Genomic DNA, 15,527 nt, shown 5'->3' on the forward strand with positions numbered 1-15,527 from the left:
GAACGGGAAGATTTGCCAAGGGTGGAAAAAATAACCCCGCCCACTCACACCTGGAGGAGAGGGCGGGGGCCGCCTGGGCCTCAGTGGGACCTGCCTGTGCCCGCCTGGAGCCCCTCATGCCCCAGCCAGGCCCAGAGCCCTACCCATTCTGGCCTGTCCTGTGGGCTGCTATGCACATCATGGACGTGTGACCGGTGACACAGGGAGGGCTGACGTGGGTGGACGAAGAGCCACAGAGGGGTCCAGGGGCAGGAGGCGATGACTCCAGGGCCTCAGACGGCATGGGGGTCACATGCATGGTGTTACTCACTAGGACTTGGTTCTGATGGGTGTGGGATAGGATTTAGAGTTGGTTCAACTATAACCCAGCCTGGGCGGGGACACCCTTCTAGGGTCCAAGCCTGGGCTCTTGGGTAACATTGGGAAGCCAATTATCTGAACAGACACATGGAGTGAGAAACAAGGACGAGGCCTTGGTGGGGAAGGGGTGCCTGGGAGGCGGGCGGCAGAGTCAGGGGAACCCAGGAGAAGTGCTCGGCCCTGTGGTCAGCCCAGTCCCGGGTTGGATATTGGGGGTGTTAGCTTTCTAGGTCGTCTTCGGTCAGTCATATCTCTCGTGCCCAGGTGTGGTCTGAGGCCCTTCCTGGTGGTGCACACGTCTCTCAGGCAAGATGGTTTCCAGCAGGAGTGTTTCTGGGAGGTTGGCAGGACATAGCACAGCCTGGCCTCACCCGCCTCCTTCTGGACCCCCAGAAATCTCCAGTTAGATTTCGGCGGCAGCTTCTCAGTAACGCACACCTTACAGGGAATTCCTATTTTGAGACAACTCAGGCAAGTGCTTATTATTGTGTTTTTCCAGGTGGGTGGGGGAAGGGTGGAGGTTCCAGGCAATGGTTCCCTAGAATTCCTCTTCCCCCCTCCCGCCCGGAGATACATCCGACTCGAGATAATTCTTGCGTAATCAGAGTAGAAGTCAGATTGATTATCTTCTTTGCATCTAAAGATGGAGAAGTCCTATATGTAGGAAGACCAAACGGAATGTAGGAAGAGCAAATAACGCCATGATAGGAGGCAAAAGCAGGAAGACCAGGCCCTCACCCTGGCAACTAAGGCGACTATCAGGTCACCAAGACACAACCAGTCAGAGACTATCAGGCCACCCAGATACAGCCAATCAGAACTTGTTTACGGAAAGATCCCGCGCGCGCGAATGTCTGACCAATGAAAAGACCCCCGCGAACATGTAACCAATCCGCTTCGCTAAATGACCCCTGCTTATGTTTGAAATTGGATGTTCTATAAATATGGGTAGAAAACCGGGCTCGGGGCTCTCAGCCTGTGCGCCACTGCGTTGGACACAGCGGGGGCCCTAGCTCGAGCTAGCAATAAACTCCCTTCTTGCGTTTTGCATTGTCTCTTGGTAGCTTTCTCTCTTCCCGCTCGGGGATTCGGACATCGGGCATAACATTTGGGGGCTCGTCCGGGATCCCTTGGCGAGGAGAGAAACCTCCCGAGACAGAAGGAAGAATCCGAACGGTACCGGTACCCAGTCAGGTCAGGGAAATCCAGTGTAAAACCGGGGCCTGCTAGGAGAGCAGGGAGGTAACTGGTACAGGGAAATCCAGTGTAAAACCGGGGCCTGCTAGGAGAGCAGGGAGGTAACTGGTGCAGGACTAAGGGAACGTTCCTGCCGGTGTGAGACCAAGGCCAGCGAAAACGCTGGAGGGCGACCGGCTCTGCGGAGAAAGGGGTCTTTCGTCCCCTGATCCCGCGGCAGTTGACCAGTGGACACTGTTTGGTAAGTTGAGTCTGTTACGGGGGAGTGCACCCCCCCAGAGACCTAGCACTTGGTTGTCGGCCGACAATTGTCTGTCCGTGTGTTTGTCTACGCCGTTCCGTGTTTGTGTGAGTGCCGGCATTGTCTCGCTTCTTGTCTTCTTTTGGTGTGTCATTTGCTATTTCGTTTTGTCTGATCTGATCTCAATTTCCTAATCTCTTTGGGAGCTTCAGTGAACGGGCGAACAATTGTGGGGGCAATTGATGAGTCCTGGCCAGGGCTACACTCTGGTGGACTCTGAAGGCCCAACAAAAGTGAGCCTAAGTAACTAGAGCCCGACCGGGTGAAGCTCCCCCTTAATACCTCAAACTGAGAACGTGGCCTAAAATTCTTGGTGTGGGCACGGGTCAGGCACTTAAGAGCCGCTAGGGCGCCTGCCACTTGAAGACTCCCGTGAAAGGATAAGGGGGTCACGGAACGGGCCAGAAACCCCTAGGGTGCCCGCCCCCAGCAAGAAAACTTCCGTGCAACGACACAGGCACATAAACAGTTCCAAAAGCATACCATAAGCCCAACCTCTTGGCCGCCACCACTCCTGATAGGATTTTTGGTGGTTGTTCTCATTGACTTCTCTCTCCCTCTCCTTCCATACCACTTGTTCCTTAACTATGGGTCAGGGAGAATCTACTCCACTCTCTCTCATGACCTGATCATTTTTCCGGATGTGAGAGCCAGGGCTCATAACTTGTCTCTGTCAGTCAAGAAAAGTAAATTAATAACTTTGTGTTCTGTAGAATGGCCTACCCTCCAGTTGGATGGACCCCGGAGGGTACGTTTCAGCCCTCCATAATACAGGCGGTGAAAAGAAAAGATAATGGCGCCAGACCCCAGGGCCATCCAGGCCAGGTCCCTTATATCGGGGTCTGGCAAGATCTGGTAGAAAAACCCACCTAACTGGTTAAAACCTTTCGTCCACAGGAACTTCTAATCCCCCCAGTCCTGGTGATGGAACTCACTTCGGGAAGAAACTAAGAAGAAAGAGAGCTCAAAACCGGTCTTTCAGGATTCCTCTTCCCCAAACCTAATAGACTTAGAAACAGAAGCAAGACCCCCCCTTACGTGCCCCCCTCAGAACCCCCGGGTGAGGGAAGGATCAGGAAGGGCGACAAGGGGCGACCACGAGGGAGGACCGGCACTGGGGGACCCGGGGAAGAACTAGGGGAGATAGGAGATGCAAGACCCTGGGGACCCAAGTTACCGTCATCCACTGTTCAGAAAACACTCCCCGTCCGGGTGGGACCAAACGAACCCGAGGGGAGAAGGGAAACCTCAGAACTGGCCCTTCTCCACGAGTGACCTATAAAATTTGGGAAAACACAGAAAACCCCCCTTTTTCGGAAAGCCCCAAGGCCTCATTGACCTCTTAGACTCTATTCTGTTTACTCATAACCCCACCTGGGATGATTGCCAACAGTTGTTACGGGTACTCTTCACCAGGGAGGAACGGGAGCGAATCCTGGCAGAGGCACAAAACGAGTCCCCGGGGTCGACGGGAGACCTACTGCTCAGCCCCCATCTCGTGGACGAGGGTTTCCCTTGCTGGCGCGACCTAACTGGGATTTTGTAGCAGGCGGAAGGTAGGGAGGGGTCTCCGAGTGTTACCTGCCAGCCCTCTGATGGCAAGGCCTGAGGCTGCAGCAAGGAAGCCAACCAATTTGGCAAAGGTAAATCTGGTGAGGCCAAGAGCCCACTGAAAGTCCGCAGCCTTCTTAGAGAGGCCTAATGGAAGCTTTTAAGACAATACAAAACCCATAAACCCCCAGGCTGACGAATCGCGCGCCGCCGTGATACTAGCATTTGTAAACCAGGCAGCTCCAACATCAGAAGGGAAATTGCAGAAAATAGAGGGGCTGGGAGAGCAGACAATACAGGACTTATTGAAAGCAGCTGAGAAAGTGTTCAATAACAGACTGCAAGGAAAGGGAAGAACGGATTAGACGGGAGGAGAGAGAACTAGCAGAAAGGATCAGAAAGAAAAATAGGAGTATAGAACGAGGGAGAACCAGAAGAACCAAAAGGGAGCTAGCCAAGATTCTTTTTGCGGGGATGAGAACTGGATCAGGAACGAGGGAGCGTCGGACCGACAGGGGAAAGAAAGAGAAGCAGAAAGACAGACCTTAAAAAAAAGATCATGTGCTTACTGCAAGGAACTGGGGCACTGAAAAACGATGCTCTAAGAAGACTAAAGGGAAAAGGGAATGGCCCAGAGGGAGAAAGTCTCCCCCGAAAATCGGGCCTTATACATGGAGAAGACAGTGACTAGGGAGTCGAGGCTCGGCACCCTCCCCGAGTCCTGGGTAACCATAAATTTTGGAGGGGAAAACCCGTTGGCTTCATGGTAGATACTGGCGCCCAACACTCTGTTTTGAATAAAAGGCGGGGCCCCAATGCCCAAAAGAAAAACCAGCAAGTACAAGGAGCCACGGGGACAAAAAAGATATTGTTGGACCACAGAAACGAAAAGTAAATCTGGGGACCCATCAGGTGTCCCATTCGTTTTTGGTGATACCAGAATGCCCAGCCCCCTCTACTTGGAAGAGACTTGTTGACTAAAGTTAATGCCCCAGATCCATTTGACCCTGGGGGAATCTCAGTCACAGATGGACTGGGACAGCCGATACATGTCTTATCCCTAGCCTTAAGGGATGAATACAGACTTTTTGTGCATAAGCCCTCAGAGGTCATAGCACCAGAATACAAACCGTGGGTCCATAAATACCCATTGGCCTGGGCAGAAACGGCAGGAATGGGACTGGCCAAACAGAGACATCCGATCGTCATCGAGCTCAAGTCAGAGGCAGTTCCTGTGAGGGTGAAACAGTACCCTATGAGCCAGGAGGCTCGGGGGGGGAATCACTCCCCACATTCGACGGCTCATGGTTTCCGGAATTCTCAGGCGGTGCCAATCCCTTTGAAACACCCCCTTATTTCTGCCGGTGAAGAAGCCAGGGGGGACAGATTACAGACCTGTCCAGGACCTGCGAGAAGTCCAACAAGCGGGTGAGTGACACCCACCCCACTGTCCCCAAACCCAAAATACCCTCCTGAGCAAGTCTGCTGCCTGAGTACACTTTGTACACTGTGCTGGACTTGAAAGATGCCTTTTTCAGCCTACCCCTGGCGGCCCAGAGCCAGGAGATATTTGCCTTTGAGTGGACCGAGGGGGAGGGCCAACCGTAGTAACAGTTTAACTTGGACTCGCCTCCCACAGGGGTTCAAGAACTCCCCTACCTTGTTTAATGGGGCTCTGAGTGAGGACCTCTATTAATATCGACTCCCCACCCAGAGGTCATTCTGCTACAATATGTAAAATGACCTTATGTTGGCTGGAACCACGGAGGAGGCAGCAGCCGTAGCCACCGGGACCTCTTACAAACCCAGCCACCCTTGGTGGTATCGCGCCAGCGCAAAAAAGGGCACAAATAGCCCGGCAAGAGGCCCACCTATTTGGGGTATAAGATCAGGCAGGGGCAACGATGGCTAACCCGGGCCATGAAGGAAACAATACTACAGATACCAGAGCCCAAGACCCCCCCCCAGTGAGGGAGTTTCTGGGACTGTTGGATAATTGTAGACTGTGGATCATGGGGTTTTGCAGAGAAGGCTCGGCCTTTATATAAGGGACAGAGAGCCTCCAAACTGGACCTGGACTGAGCCCAGAAACGGGCTTTCCCAAACACTCAGACGAGCCCTACTAGAAGCCCCAGCTCTTGCCCTGCCTAACCCAGACAAGGCCATTCCAACTGTTTATAGATGAGAAGCAAGGAAAGGGAAAGGGGGTCTTGACGCAGCAATGGGGACCATGGAAACGGCCAGTAGCATACCTGTCGAAGCGATTAGATCCAGTGGCCGCTGGTGGCCCCCTTGCCTTCGCATCATTGCAGCCACTGCCCTCCTCGTCCGCGACGCCGACAAGTTGACGTATGGGCAGCAACTCTCGGCCCTTCACCCCCCACCCATCGAAGGGTTTTGAAGCAGCGCCGCGGTAAGTGGATCTCCAACGCCCGCTTGACACATTCCCAAGGCCCTGCTGCTCGATCCCCACGGGGCGTTTTCAGACCCCCTGCTTCCTGAACCAGCCACGCTCCTACCTAACCCAGAGAAAGGCCCCGCCCTCTCCCATGATTTGAAATGAGATACTGGCTGAGGCCCTGGCGGCACGAAAAGACTTAACTGATGTGCCACTAAGCAACAGTGAGCTGGTATGGTTCACCGATGGGAGCAGTTATGTCAAAGACGGGCAAAGAAAATCGGGGGCCGCCATAGTTGATGAGTCTGGGCAGACGATATGGCTGAAAAAAACTCCCCCCAAATACTTCGGCACAGAAAGCCGAATTGCTTGCCCTAATACAAGCTCTAGAGCGAGCGAAAGGGAAAAGAGTCACCATTTTCACGGACAGGTCGATACGCTTTCAGCACTGTCCCACCCTCCAGGGGGCCCCCTATATCAAAAAGGGGGATTTCGGACAGCTGAGGGAAAAGAAGTCAAGAATTTGCCTGAGATTCGCAGGCCCCTAGAAGCTGTCCAATTGCTCCCGAGCATAGCTAAGTGCATGTTCCCCGGGCACCAAAAAGGGGGAAAACCCAAAGGGAAGAGGTAATCGGGGCGGCTGATGCGGCCGCTCGGAGGGCAGCCACCAAGACTACGCCGCCCCCAATTGACTGTGGAACTTCCCCTCCCGTATGGGGCCTTGCCACCAATTCCCGAGTACTTTCCCCCCCTGATCTCGACTGGATTTACTAAGGGACACCACCCTCCAGAAGGATGAGAAAGATGTGATGGTATCGGGACCAAGACAGCAACCTGATATTGCCTGCCACCCTGGGTTCGTCATTTGTGTGAACACCTAACCCCCAACCACACATTTGGAGAGAAAAAGACTTTGACACTTCTCCAAACGGCCCGCCTGAGGTTCCCCCGACAAAAGGCAACTGTACGAGAGATAATTCAACCTGTAAAAACGTGCCATTAATGAGAACAGAGAGGAAGCAGCAAATCAGGGGTGAGGTACCGGGGGGAGGGGCCCGGGCAACACTGGAGATAGACTTTACTGAGGTAAGGCCAGGGAAGTATGGGTATCGCTATCTGTTGGGTTTTGGTAGATACCCTTCTCGGGGTGGGTGGAAGCTTTTCCCCACTAAGGGAGAGACAGCCATAGTGGTTGCTAAGAAGATCTTAGAGGAAATAGTGCCTAGGTACGGGCTGCCAGTGACTAGGGCTCTGATAACGGACCTGCCTTTGTGAGCCAGATTGTACAAGGGGTGGCCCGAGCTCTGGGGACGAAATGGAAGTTACATTGCGAATATAATCCCCAGAGCTCAGGACAAGTTGAGAGAATGAATCGGAAACCCCAAAAGAAACAAATGACAAAATTGGCAATAGAGGACTGGCGGGACTGGGTGACCCTCCTTCCCTTCGCACGTCTTCCGGGCGCGTAACACCCCATATAAGCTGAACCTTACCCCCTTTGAAAATTTGTATGGAAGACCCCTCCTGTGTATCCTATTTTTTGAAGGAAAGTGCCTGCCACCCCCCTGCTCTGGGACAATTCCGCAAACAATAATGGCATTAAGCAAGGTGCAAACCGTGTTTGGAAGTTGATCCGGAGGTATACGAGGACCAAAATGAAAGGCCCTCCCCACCACATAATATTAGCCCGGGTGATTGGGTTTTGGGGGAAAACGACACCAATCTAGATATTAGAACCTAGAAAGGAAAAATTCTTATGTTGTTCCCCTAACCACCCCTACCGCTGTCAAGGTTGAGGATTTGGGCCCTGGGTTCACTGCAACCACAGTGCGGCAAGCCACGCCAAGGAACGAAATAAGGCACAGACAGAATGGGAAAGGGGAATGTTCATCCGTCGGATCCTTTGAAATTGAAGCTCACCCGCCGGGAAGCCTCCTAGTCCTCTTGCTGATGGCAGCCATCGTCAATCCAGGGATGACTTCTCATGGCCACATGGACGATCCCCATCATCCTGTCAATATGACTTTTGGGGGGTCTACAATCCAGAAACCGGAAACTGATCAACTCAAGCTCGAATGTGGCCCCTCGGGAACTGGGGCCCGTTTTTGACTTTCGACTTATTTCGTCCTGGCAGCTGACAGCAATGGCTTTGGTCCCCACCAAACTAAGTGACTTCTTTGCCCATGGCACTTTTGGCTTGTTCACTCATGGATGGAATAAGGTACCTGTGTATGTTTGCCCGGGGGATGGTAGAGATCGGAGCCAAATTAATAAATGTGGGGGAGTTGATTCTTTTTATTGCGCCGCCTGGGGATGTGAAACCACCGGGACCGTAGACTGGCTCCGAGGGGATTCTAATAGGGACCTTATTAGCGTAAAGTCAGATCCCAACCACCGTAACTGGCAGACAATGCCCAAACCAGGACAATGTTTCCCATTACAGATTGAGTTCACAGATGAAGGAAAAAGATTTACCAGATGGGATTTTGGCCGTGGCTGGGGCCTCCGTCTTTACAAGAACGGATATGACACTGGAGTCCGGTTTGAGCTTAAATTAAAACTAGGACCACTCTATTTGGCCCCCAAAGTAGCTCTGGGACCAAACCAGGTGATAGCTCCAAAACCTCCGTCCTCGCGCAGGCCCAGCCCAGAGGCCAGAAGGACCTCAGAGCCTGGCCCCTCTAAACCTGGTTCGCAGGGAACACCCACAACTGTTAGTCCGCCCCCCCCCCCCCAGATCCTCTATGGGCTTTAGTAAATGCAGCCTTTGCAACTTTAAATAATACTGACCCTAATGCAACCCAATCCTGCTGGCTGTGTTATGATCCTCGCCCCCCTTACTATGAGGCCATAGGCCTCAACGTCTCCTATGACTTATCTTCAGGCCAGAACCCACCCCAATGTCGATGGGAGGAACGTAAGGTTGGTCTCACGATGAAGGAGGTATGGGGACAAGGACTTTGCCTAGGCACAGTACCACGGGACAAGACTTCCCTTTGTGCTCAGACTGAAGGTAATCTAAGCCTTCAAGGAAAGGACTGGATTGTGCCAGGGGTCGGGGGATGGTGGATTTGTTCACATACGGGGTTGACCCCATGTTTGAATGTGAAGGTTTTTAACCAGAGTCAAGAATTTTGTGTCCTGGTTGCTATAATGCCAAAGATTTTATACCATTCTGAAGAGGTTATGTACTCACATTGGGACCGAGGAGTACGTAGAAAAAAGAGAGAGCCACTTAGTGTAATCACCATGGCTGCTTTATTCAGCCTCGGGTTGACAGGAGCAGGAACAGGAATAGCTTCACTGTCTCTACAAACCAAGGAGCTGTCCTCTCTCCGAACAGCCATAGATGAGGACCTGACTCGTATAGAAGAATCAATCAGCCACTTAGAAAAGTCTCTAACCTCCTTGTCTGAAGTAGTATTGCAAAATAGGAGGGGATTAGACTTAGTCTTTCTCCAGCAAGGTGGGGTCTGCGCAGCTCTTGGAGAAGAATGCTGTTTCTATGCAGACCATACAGGTGTGGTGAGGGATTCAATGGCGAAAGTGAGAGAGGGACTAGTGCAACGCAAAAGGGAACGGGAAGCCCAACGGGGATGGTGGGAATGGTTTGGATCCTGGTCACCCTGGCTAACCACTCTGGTCTCAACCCTCCTGGGCCCACTTTTACTGTTAATACTAATACTTACAATTGGGCCTTGCATTTTAAATAGACTAATCACCTTTATCAGGACACAGCTAAATACTATCCAGATTATGGTGCTAAGACAACAATACCGGCCGATAGGTCGAAATAAAGAAGAGGAAGATTCCTCCCCATAATCAAAAGACAGGGGGGAATGTAGGAAGACCAAACGGAATGTAGGAAGAGCAAATAACGCCATGATAGGAGGCAAAAGCAGGAAGACCAGGCCCTCACCCTGGCAACTAAGGCGACTATCAGGTCACCAAGACACAACCAGTCAGAGACTATCAGGCCACCCAGATACAGCCAATCAGAACTTGTTTACGGAAAGATCCCGCGCGCGCGAATGTCTGACCAATGAAAAGACCCCCGCGAACATGTAACCAATCCGCTTCGCTAAATGACCCCTGCTTATGTTTGAAATTGGATGTTCTATAAATATGGGTAGAAAACCGGGCTCGGGGCTCTCAGCCTGTGCGCCACTGCGTTGGACACAGCGGGGGCCCTAGCTCGAGCTAGCAATAAACTCCCTTCTTGCGTTTTGCATTGTCTCTTGGTAGCTTTCTCTCTTCCCGCTCGGGGATTCGGACATCGGGCATAACACTATAGAGTCAACAGAAACAATTCTGGGAGGTGACTGTGACTCACATCACAAACTGCTTGTTGCAAAATTCAGACTTAAATTGAAAACAGGAGGGACAACCACTAGACCATTCTGGTACGACCTAAATCAAATCCCTTATGATTATACAATAGAAGTGACAAACAGATTCAAGGGATTAGATCTGATAGACAAAACTCCTGAAGAACTATGGATGAGGTTCCTAACATTGTACAGGATGCTGTGATCAACACCATCCCCAAGAAAAAGAAATGCAAAAAGGCAAATGGTTGTGTGAGGAGGGCTTACAAATAGCTGAGGAAAAAAGAGAAGTGAACGACAAAGGAGACAAGAAAGATATATCCATCTGAATGCAGAGTTCCAGAGAATAGCAGGGACAGATAAGAAACTGTTCCTAAGTGATCAGTGCAAAGAAATAGAGGAAAACAAGAGAATGAGGAAGACTAGAGATCTCTTCAAGAAAATCAGAGATACCAAGGGAACATTTCATGCAAAGATGGGCCCAATAAAGGACAAAAATGGTATGGACGACACAGAAGCAGAAGATATTAAGAAGAGGTAGCAAGAATACCCCAGAAGAACTAGACAAAAAAGATCCTAATGACCCAGATAACTACAATGATGTGATCACCTAGAGCCAGACATCCTAGAGTGTGAACCCAAGTGGGCCTCAGGAAGCATCACTACAAAGAAAGCTAGTGGAGGTGATGGAATTCCAATTGATCTATTTCAAATCCTAAAAGATGATGCTGTAAAAGTGCTGCACTCAATATGCCAGCAAATTTGGAAAACTCAGCAGTGGCCACAGGATTGGAAAAGGTCAGGTTTCATTCCAGTCTCAAAGAAAGGCAATGCCAAAGTCTGATCAAGCTACTGCAGACTTGCACTCATCTCACATGCTAGCAAAGGAATGCTCAAAATTCTCCAAGCTAGGCTTCAACAATACATGAACCGAGAACTTCCAGATGTTCATGCTGGATTTAGAGAAGGCAGAAGAACCAGAGATCAAATTGTCAACATCCATTGGATTATAGAAAAAGCAAGAGAATTCCAGAAAAACATCTGTTATGCCCGATGTCCGAATCCCCGAGCGGGAAGAGAGAAAGCTACCAAGAGACAATGCAAAACGCAAGAAAAGGACCCAGTTTTCAAACAAAATATTAAGAAAACTAAGATCATGGCATCTGGCCCCATCACTTCATAGCAAATAAGAGGGTCAAAAGGTGGAAGTAGTGACAGATGTCCTCTTCGTGGGCTCCAAAATGTGGACAGGGATGGCAGCCATGAAATCAGAAGACGATGGTTTCCTGGCAGGAAAGCTATGACAAACCAAAGGACAGTGGGGGGGGAAAAGCAGAACTTTTTCTCTGCCAACAAGGTTTCATATAGTCAAGGTTTTGGCCTTCCCAGTGATCAAAGGTTTTTTGAGAACTGGCCCATAAAAAAGGGCAGGGGGGCCATAAAAATCAATCCCCTTCAAACTGGGGCCCTTTTTGTAGAAAAACCCCCCTTGGACATTTGAAGAGATAAAAACCGGGGGCAATCTTATGGGAAATAAAACCCTGAAAAAATCATTGGAAGGACGGGTGCTGAAACTGAACTCTACTACTTGGTCACATGCGGGCAAACAGGGGAAACTCAGGGAAAAAGGTCTTTTGGATGCTGGGAAAGAATGAGGGCAAAAAGGAAAAGGGGGGCATCAGAGGATGAGTTTTTGGGATGGTTTTCACCGATTTTAAATAGAAATAAATTTGGGGAAAAACTTCGGGAGATGGTAAGGGGCAGGGAAGCCTGGCATACAGCAGTCCATGGGGTTGCAGAGTCGGAGAGGACTGAACAATTGAACAACAATATGGCATCAGTGATACAACTCAGGAATGTGAACCAGGCACCGAGTCTGTGACTCCACCTGATTGTTAACTGCTTGCTTTTCTACTTGGATGGCGGGGGGTGGGGGGGCTGTGCCCCAAAGGGTTTCCCTCTCCCCCCAAACCCTCCCATTTTTTTTTGATACTTCTCAGCCCTGGGGAGGAACAGGTACAAACCACCAAAAGGAATAAATTTTCCCAAAACACAGAGTTTAAATTCATCAATTTAAACCCAAAAAGGAAAACCCCGGGAGAGGAAGAACCCCGTGAGGGCTGCTGAGAGAGGATGAGTCGGGAGAGGGGGAAGATGCCCCCCACCCCCCCACAAAACCCCCTTCCACTGCTGTTTGGGGTCTCCTGGAAATTTGGGCAAAAAAGCCCCACACACGGGGGGTTTGAAAAGGCAACAAAGTACCCTTTTGCTCTGGGTTCTGGAGGCCAGAGCCTAAGTAAAGTGTCAGCAGGGCCACGCCCCCAACCCCCAGGCTCAGGGGGAAAGGGCCCCTCCCCCTCATAGAGACATCTCTCCATCCCCCCTCTGTTCACCTGGCCTACTTTCCTAGGCTTGGGTATCTCCAGATCTCTCAGCAAATGCCTCCCCCCAAAAACCTTTTTTTTTTTAAAAAAATTTATGCCCAAAAAAGGCCAAGAGCAGGGGGGTCCACCGGGTCAGGGGGTCCATACTGGTGGGGGACCTGGGTCTTTGGGGGGAGTGAAAAGGGGCTCCCCCCAGGGGGGCCCCCAAACCCCTGCCCCAGCCCCAAAAATGCCCCCGTGTCCCTGTCCCCGCATTGAGTCCCAAATTTTAATGGAGGGTTTTAAAATTTTTACAACATGCACCCTTTTCTGTTTTTATTTATTTTTTTTATTCATTTAAATTTTTTTAAAAAAAGTTTCCCCCCCTTTTTAAAAAAAAAATTTGCTATTTGGGAGCCCTGTGTGAAAAAACGCGAACTTAGTTTCCCCGACCAAAGGGGTAAACCTAAGGCCCCCCGCAGCAAAGTGTTGGGGTTTTGACCTGTGGGTGGCGGGGAAATCTGCCTACCCTTTGACCGGGTGGGACTTCCCCAGGTGTTTTGTGTATTCAAACCCTTGGATGCAAGCCCTCTTCTAGTGTCAAAACCTTGTCCCGCCCCCGCACACACCTGGGGGGGCCCCTGTCGAACCTGGTTTTCAAAATTGCTTCCAAACCCTGTGCCCCCACGTTTCCCCGCTAAAGGGGGTTCCCCGCTTTTGAGATGTGGGCTGTCGGCCCTTTTCTAGGGGACCCCCGTTGGGATCCCCCATTTCCCCCCCCTTTCACGGGGTGTTTCCAAAGGGGGAAAACGGGTGAGTTCCCAAAACCCCCCCGTAAATGTGCTTGCTGGCTGCGGGTTTTTTGCCAGACCAACACCCGAATGCAAGGGTTTTCTATCCTGGAGCTCAGGGGGAGAGCAAGGGTATAACAGCTCCCCAGTCTCCTTCCCCGCCTTTACAGGCCCGTTTTTTCTCCCCAAGGAGTGCCCCCTGCTCTGCAAACAGCCCCATCCCCCTGAAACCCCTCCCCCAACCCCCCCCCCCCCCGAAAACCATCCCCTCAGGCCCCCCCTTTTTACAACCAAAAAACAAAACCCCCCTTTTTAAAATTCCCCCCCCCCCCCCCAGTGCCCCCCCACAACCCCCACCCCACACCCCCACCGGGAAACCCACCGGGCCCCGGAAACCCCTCATTAAAAAGCATAACCCGCGCCTGAAAAACCAGGAATCCATTTAGCAACCGGGAGCGCTATTCTCCAAATCCCGTTTTTATTGGGGTACCTTTTTGGGGCCGGATTTCTCCCCAGGGAACCAAATTTTTTGGGACTTTAAAGGGCCCCGCGGGTCACTGCCCCCTGCATAACCCTTTTTTGCCCCCCCTTACCCAAGCAGGGAAATGCGTTAATGTATCGGTCCAATAGGGAAATTGGTATTCTTGAGTCCATCCAAAAAACTTTAATTTTTCGCCTTAGGAATTTTGGATTTTCTCAAGCCCCTTTACTGGAACTGTGTGGGGCGGGGGGAACTTCCCCGGAAGGGAACCCGGGGAAAAGGCAAATTAAGGCTCACCACGTTCGGGGGGTGTGGAGCTGGGGGTTTAGGGGGGCGCAAAGGGTCCTGGGAAAACTGGGTGTGGCCAACCCCCCCACCATCACCCGGGCCCCACTTCTCCCCCCTCCTTGGGTCCTCAGGGAAGGGGTTCAAAAGGCTGCATTGGATTTCCCAGGACAGGCCTAAACGCAGGGACAAGACTCCAAACCCGGCGGGCAATTTCCTCTTACTGTGGATTGGAGCTTCAGATAAGAAAATAAACCCCAACAATACAATTTTTTTGAAAAAAGAAAAACACTTTTTTTATTTAAGATTTTTAAAACCCCAAACCCCCTTGAAAGAAAATTTCGGGTTTAAAAAATTCACGGAAAAATTGGGGGGAAAAAAAACGAACCCCCCCCCCCCATTTAAAAGCAGGGGAGCCAAGAAGAACCACCACCCCACCCCAAGGGGCCACCGGGGGCGCTTGGTTTCCCCCCCCAGACCCGGTCTGCGAGCAGAACCCCGTGGGTGACGGGCTCCCCGCCCCCCAAAACCCAAACCCTAAAGGGGAAGTTGGTTTGGGCTCCCCTTCATTTTTTCCTGCCTTTGGTTTGGTCCTTGGGAGCTGGGTCCCAAAGGGGCCATGGGCTTGTTCTTTGGGGCGGAGGGGTTTTCAAACACCCGCAAAATCGGGAAAAAAAAAGGGAAGAAATGCAACCCGTCCAATTTGAACCTGAAAGGGAGATGCCCCATGATTTGGGCAGGTGGGGCCCTGAAGCCCCACGTCCCCCGAGTTTTTTTTTGGATTTGGGGCTGAAACGGGCAGGAAGGCCCTGGATGGGCCGGAGGCGCCGTTTCCCCTTCATGGTTTTTCCCAGGAAGACTGGGCTGAGGGGACCCCTTTCCAAACCCCCTTTGGGGGCCCTTCAGGGGGCCAAGGGAGCCCCCGGTTGGCCCCCCCCGCCATTTGGGGGGGGGGGGGGGGGGGGGGGGGGGGGGGGGGGGGGGGGGGGGGGGGGCCCCCCCTCATCCCAAAACTCCACTAAAACACCGCGAACCCCCCCTTTCCCCAAAACCCGAAGGCCCCGGCTAGGTCTTTCTTCCCAAGGAGGGCCCCACACAAAAAGGGACAGCACCACACTCAAAAACACCCCCAAACAAACCCCAACCCACAGACACCCCCCCAAAACCCGAACCCCCCTTTGGGCCCCGCCCCCCCCGGACCCTGGCCCCCAGCACCCCTGCCCTGGGCCCCCCTTTTACCCCCCACCCCCCCAGGCCCCGACCTTCCTTTGAGGGGGACACCCCACCTTGATGAAGTAGTTCTTCCCAGCAACCAACTGGCTTTTGAACTCCAGAGCCTTGAACACTGGGAACTTCTTGTTCTCCTTCTCCTCCAGCTGGGACTTCACCTGGGGAAGGGGAGAAGGGAGAGACAGGTGAGCTCACCTGTATAAGATGTTACAGCTGAACTCTAGTGCCCACATTCTACACTC

At 51.9% G+C, this 15,527-nt stretch overlaps 1 protein-coding gene and 1 long non-coding RNA gene across 2 annotated transcripts in view; one reads left to right on the forward strand and one right to left on the reverse strand.

Moving 5' to 3' along the window:
• The window catches only part of CSTB (cystatin B), a 34,456-nt gene that overhangs the window by 16,397 nt on the left and 2,532 nt on the right, over nucleotides 1–15,527 (reverse strand). Inside the window, exon 2 of the mRNA XM_020883570.2 lies at nucleotides 15,342–15,443. Within this exon, the coding sequence (XP_020739229.2) occupies nucleotides 15,342–15,443 (102 nt within the window). The remainder of the gene's footprint in view (nucleotides 1–15,341; nucleotides 15,444–15,527) is intronic.
• Nucleotides 1,016–2,335, forward strand: LOC139034821 (uncharacterized). Its single transcript, XR_011487397.1, has 2 exons — nucleotides 1,016–1,602; nucleotides 1,659–2,335. It is a non-coding gene; the product is annotated as an uncharacterized lncRNA (long non-coding RNA).

This window comes from Odocoileus virginianus, chromosome 4 (genome assembly GCF_023699985.2).
Source record: "Odocoileus virginianus isolate 20LAN1187 ecotype Illinois chromosome 4, Ovbor_1.2, whole genome shotgun sequence".
Lineage (NCBI taxonomy): Eukaryota > Metazoa > Chordata > Mammalia > Artiodactyla > Cervidae > Odocoileus > Odocoileus virginianus.